The 6,290-nt window shown below is 29.7% G+C and overlaps 1 protein-coding gene across 1 annotated transcript; it reads left to right on the top strand.

The window, feature by feature from the left end:
• Window positions 1-2,542: 2,542 nt before the first annotated feature.
• On the top strand, window positions 2,543-5,499 carry LOC112726423 (F-box/kelch-repeat protein At3g61590). Its single transcript, XM_025775804.3, has 2 exons — window positions 2,543-2,929; window positions 4,066-5,499. The coding sequence occupies exon 2, from the start codon at window positions 4,082-4,084 to the stop codon at window positions 5,297-5,299; it is 1,218 nt and encodes a 405-aa protein (XP_025631589.1). The 5' UTR covers window positions 2,543-2,929; window positions 4,066-4,081; the 3' UTR covers window positions 5,300-5,499.
• The last annotated feature ends 791 nt before the right edge of the window (window positions 5,500-6,290 follow it).

Here is a 6,290-nt window from a genome sequence, read left to right as displayed (position 1 = left end):
AATACAGAACATGTTTTAGTGTGTCCATATCTTTGTGTCTCTGTCTTTGAAACCAAATGCTGCCTAAAAAACAGAGACACAAAATTTTGTATTATTATATTTTGTTTAGTGATAAATTAAAATAAATTATAAAAATCTAATTTATTTTTATTTTTTTCTATTCAAAAAATTTGAGACGAAAAATATAATAATAAAAAATATAATTATGAAAAATTAACAAGAATAATAAAAAAATAAAAAATAAATTATATTTTTTATTAATATTTTTTTATTTTTTTTGTTAAAATAAATATAAAATACACTAATTTAATATCTCTGAATATAATATTTTTGTTTATAAATGCAGTCGAAGAGAAGAGGGACAAATGTCATCTGAACTACTTTTCATGGACAATGCAATAATTTAGATTAAAAAAGAAAAAATATATTTAAAGTTTAAACTATTTTATGACACGCGCTTATCTAATAGAATTATAGAAAGCAGCATTCTCCATCTATCCCAATGCCAAAGCCGCACTTCATTCCCTGTCGTTTTTGTCGTTTCAACAACAAAATAATTAATAATACGTTAATTAATGGAAACACATTATTAATTAATTAAAATATCACATAAAACAACATCAACATCAACAATCTAACAATAATAATTCTAACAGTATCAAACCAGTAATATAATAGTGCTTATTAATTAGTAAAATAATATCCCCATAAAACAACATCAAAATCAACCATAATAATACTAATAGTATAAAAAAATGATTATATAATAGTACTACTTAGAAGGAAAAAAAATCTAGCAATAAATGACTAATCCACCATAATATGACAAACTATCAAGTATCAAATGTTAATAATGTTTAATCAATAGTAATAATAACAATACCAATATATTAATAAAGAGAATTCAAAGAAATGATTGCGCTTTGATGTCTAATTTTTAATTCTAAAACTACCCTAAATTTGCAAAATTAGCTTTTTGCTCAATTTTTATTTTTTATTTTTGTAACTTTATAGATTTGATGATAACTTCCCATCCCTAATAATTTTTAATTTATACAATAACATCAATTTTCACAACGCATAATATATATATATATATATATGAAAATAAATTAAACGCCTATTAAGTCACTTGTATATTCATAATAGTGATAAATAATAATAACAAGCATATAAAGATCATATTTTAGTATTTTACACTCTCAAGAAAAAAATAAGAAGATTCATCCATTCATATCATATTAATTAAATGATAGTTACATTTATTATTTTTTTTATTGGATAAAATTTTAGTGATAGAAATAAGATATTAATAATAAAAAAATATGAACTATTAACCCTTAAGAGAACTTGAATTTTGTTTATTAAGTATAATAAGTACAAAGATACAATATTATTTTAATCTCTAACAATTTAACTAAATTTTGTTAGTAATATTTGAAAATTAAAACATCTTATTTCGTTATATTTTAGTTTTCTACCTTGAGTTAGTATTTTTTTTTCTTTTAAATTTTTCTAGTTTTTTCTAGTACATTCTTCTAAGTAGTGACAACAATCACAAATTCACAATTATGATAGACTTGATGGTGGATTGGTGGTTTAATGATTTAGCAATGAAAGTAACAAAAAAAATAGAAAAAAATAATAACAGGCAAAGTGATTATCTTCATTATTTTATTTTATTTTATTTTTATAAATTTTTTATTGAGAATAATTTAAAAATAATATACAATTAAAGAATGACATTATCCGTTAGAATGCAGCAAAATCACTCTCTTAATAATAGAGAAATTAAAAAATATTTAAAAAGTTTTAATTTTAACAAAAAAATAAAATTAAATAAAATATTTAAAAAATATAATATTTCAAATGTTTAAAACAAAATTAACAATTAATTTTAAAATTACAAACAAAATTATTACTTTATCCTAAATACAATTTCTAAATTACACCATAAGACAATAATTTCAGCTAAATAATAAAGTTACTCAGAAAGAAAATATCCACAAATTCAAGTTTTGAAGGTGAAAAAATATTACTCAAATCATTCTAACTATATAAGAGAAATTTTTGTGACATTAATTTTTAATATTTTTTATTATTATTTAATTATTATAAATATTAAATTATTTTTAATAAATAAATTTTATTAATTTATGTGTATAAATTTTAAAAATATATGAGTACAAACTATATTAATTTATATGTGCAAAATTTTAAAAAATATAAATATAAATTATATAATTTTTATGTGTAAAATTTTTATAAATATAAGTATAAATTATTATTGATAAAATTCTGACTAAAAATAATAATATTACCTACTATATTGTATACGAAGAATTTTAAGTGCATCGAAAATACTGGTGTTCTAATTATTTTAACTGTTGATGTAAATTATAAAATATATATAATATATATTAATTGAAATTAACGATTAAACTAAAACACTACCCTGGTATTCTAAGTATACTTGAAATTTTTTTCTATTGTATATAGCATTACTCATTTATTAATGATTAATCCAAAATTTTATTTACTTATTACAAATAATAATAAAATAATATATATAAAAAAAAAGAAAAAGAAAAACAAAACAAACGCTTCTCCTTTTGGCTTTCCCTCTTTTCTCTCTATATTGAGAGAGTGTGTGTGTGTGTTCTCAAACAAATCTAGAGCAACCCATTTTGTTGCTCTTCCATTTTCCCATTCCTTTCTCCATTCAATGGTTTTTGTTTAGTTTTCTTCTTCAATCTCTCTTTCTCTCTCTCTCAATTCCCTATTTTTTTTTTTCACTAACAAACTCTTTTTTTTTCATTTCCCCTTTTTCCATTCCTTATTTCCTTCTTCTCTCTCTTGGTTTTTTCTGCACAATCCGCAAAACCAGCTGAATCAGCTAACACTGGTTCAAGAGCCTCAGGAAGAAAAGGTAGATTCATCTCTCTCTCGCTATCTCTCTCAAATGAGACTTCATCTTTTGAATTCCCAAAAATGTTAGCTTTTTTTCTTATTTGATTTTCCCCAATTTTTTTTATATTTTTGTAAAAAGCTTTCATTTTGTGTGTGTTTTCTGTGTTCATTGATCTGTATATGTTTTCTGGAGTTTGTTGTTTGATGGTTTTTGTTTCTTCTGATGATTAGTCTCCTCAGGATCGTGTTTGTTTTAATGGGTTGTTTAACTGTTTGATATATTTTTTTTCTCTTGCTACTGTTTTTGTTCTTTGAATCATGGCGAAACTTATTTAGGGTTTGAAACTGAAGGTTATTGTTTGCCTCAAATGCTGTTTCTTATACAGAACTAAGAAAACAAAAAAAGATGTTTTTGTTTTCTTTTTTTCCTTAAAATGTTGGATTTTCAGCACCATTTTCTCTCAAGGAATCAGCTACTTGCAATGCTCTTTCTCTTTGTTAGGCATTTAGAGTTTAGTTTTTTATTTTTTCACCTTTTTTTGTTCAAATGTAATTTTGTTACTTTCTTCTGTTTGATAAAAGTCCCCTATGGTTTATTCTTTCTTAGTTCTATTTTATGATCAAATTTCTAAGCTAAATCAAAGCATGTAGATTTTGTTTGTTCCTTTGGTGTTGGTTATTTCTGTGGTTAGCTGAGAATGATTTTGTATATCATATCAAAATTTGTGGGAAATATCACCTTTTTGCTAAGTTGTTTCATATGGTTTTTGTTTTTCAACCATTTAGTATATGCAACAAGAATTTTGTGGTTGATACTAATATGCTGTGCAACATACTGCTAATGCTTGTTTCTAAACATCAAATAATTTTATATTTTTCGTTTGGCTAGTTGATGAATCTGAGAATTTCAATTGTTGCAACTTTATTGTTGAAAAGAGGAGATTTTTCTATACATGTCTTGTTTTTTTGGTAAAATCTGAAGTTTATGCCTTTATTGTCTTTTATCTGATTCATGAAGTTTTTTGTTCTGTTTTTTGTGCTTCTGATCATGGGGTTTGAATCTGGTATAACTAGAACTACTTTTCATGGATTTGTTTATTATCTTGTGTTATGATGCTTAATTGACTAAGACCTGTTAAATATAATCATTTTTAGGCCTTTACTCGCAATTATGGCGGGAGAAACATCATGGGTCAGTCACTTCTACGATGACTCGCGAAGGGAGATTAAGGACTGGGATTCATTTTCAGAAGTTGGCGAGGAAGGTGACAAAGAAGTAGCAGCTGTTTCTGTGGACAGTATTTTGCCGGACGAATTGGTGGAACGGATCTTAGCCTATCTGCCGGTTGCTAGCATTTTCAGAGCTGGTTCTGTGTGCAAAAGATGGTATGAGATCGTCACTTCCGGAAGGTTTTTATGGAACCTGTCCCATGTGCTACCACAGAAACCTTGGTACTTCATGTTCACTAATTCTGATGAACCAACTGGTTATGCTTATGATCCCATCCTTCGGAAATGGTACAACATTGAACTACCCTGCATCGACAATTCTAACTGGTTCATTGCTTCGTCGCATGGTTTAGTTTGCTTCATGGACAATGGAAGCAGAAGCGAATTGTGCATGTGTAACCCCATTACTAAAAGATGCAGGAAGCTCCAGGAGCCTTCGGGTTTTCCCTTTTCTGATTACAGTGCATTAGCAATGTCTGTCAACCGGGAATCCCACAAATATACCGTAGCAATCGTAAAATCTAGGCAAGTCCCGGATAACTTTTTCATGTGGGATATCTCGATTCATTTATACAATTCAGAGAATGCGACCTGGGCAACGGCTTTAACTGAGATTTTGCTGGGGTGGAGAGGTGGCGATGAGAGTGTGATATGCAATGGCGTGCTTTACTTTTTAGTTTACTCAACTGGGGGTGGCATACCGGACAGTCGTCATGCTCTTATCTCATATAACATCTCCAACCGATCTTCGCAAGGCAGCTTGAGAAGGAACTTCATTCCGGTTCCTTGCTCTCTAACATGCGGCCGTCTGATGAATCTGAAGGAGAAGCTTGTAATGGTGGGAGGGATCGGTAAGCAAGATCGCCCCGACATCATTAAAGGAATTGGAATCTGGGTTCTAAATGATCAGAAGTGGGAAGAGATTGTTCGAATGCCCCACAAATACTTCCAAGGCTTCGGCGAGTTGGATGATGTTTTCGCGAGCAGTGGAACAGACGATATAATCTACATTCAAAGTTATGGATCTCCAGCACTTCTGACATACGACATGAACATCAAACAATGGAAATGGTCACAGAAATGCCCTGTTTTGAAGAGGTTCCCGCTGCAGCTCTTCACTGGTTTTTGCTTTGAGCCTAGGCTTGAAATTTCTCCATAGCTTTCTCTGATTCTCTCCAATACAACAATCACAAGCTGCTGTTGACTCTCTGTGTCTATGATTTTCTGCCATTTTTACTCTTAATATGATTTCTGTGTTCTTAACAATCCATACACAGTGTACTTGCTGATCAAGTTGGTTATTCAGGATATTGGAATATTATTACAGCATCTTAAAAATACAAGAGATTTCTTACACCATTTTAGTTCTCTCTGTTTATGCACTTTCCTCTAACAAGAATATCACTTCTTCACTGGAAGATGGCTCTTATTTTCTTTGATTAAGGCTAAAACTAAAACTAAAAACTACACCAAAATATAGTGTCCTTTAGAACCTAACACTGTCTGTCTTGCACTGCTTCAAGAATTTGTAATTAGATTCAAGCATCTTTATCACTTTCCACAACTAATTGGAGTCTTATATGTAGAAAATTAAGTGCTAAGGTAAAATATATCCTTGAGCAAAATAAAATTGTTCCTCAAAATTTAAATATAACATTTGTATTTTACTATTTGAAAAGAACTAATATATTTATAATTTTTAGTAGTGAGAGATAAATTTTTTTTTTTTTTTTGGTTAAGGTAAGGGGCCAGAAGCCCAAACAACAAAAGGAACTACACTAAATTAATCATTCTGGGCCAAGAGGTGCCAGTAATATCACTAAGTACCCAAAGATCGCTCCCTGGAGGAGGGGAATTCCATACCATGAGGCTTTGTTCTTGTGCCGCTCCAAGATTGGCGAGAAAATCTGCACAACCGTTTGCTTCGCGATAAACGTGCTCAATCCTAACTTGCCAACCCCTGTCAAGGAGCTCGCTGATCCTGTAGTAGAGGACCGACCCAGAATTCCTCTTCAAGGAAGGGTTTTTGACACTGTTTACTACTGCACTTGAGTCACAATCAAGCCAAATTCTTCTGAACCCCATCGTCCAGGCTATTTCCAGGCCGGTGTATACCCCCCAAAGCTCAGCAAGGTGTGCGGAACAGACAC

Source organism: Arachis hypogaea, chromosome 12 (genome assembly GCF_003086295.3).
Source record: "Arachis hypogaea cultivar Tifrunner chromosome 12, arahy.Tifrunner.gnm2.J5K5, whole genome shotgun sequence".
Taxonomy (NCBI): domain Eukaryota; kingdom Viridiplantae; phylum Streptophyta; class Magnoliopsida; order Fabales; family Fabaceae; genus Arachis; species Arachis hypogaea.
The sequence above is the reverse complement of the archived record's forward strand: the minus strand, read 5'-3'. Positions and strand labels throughout refer to the sequence as shown.

Excerpts from the sequence above, each read along its gene's own strand:
- LOC112726423 (XM_025775804.3), top strand. The coding sequence starts at position 4,082 with ATGGCGGGAGAAACATCATGGGTCAGTCACTTCTACGATGACTCGCGA.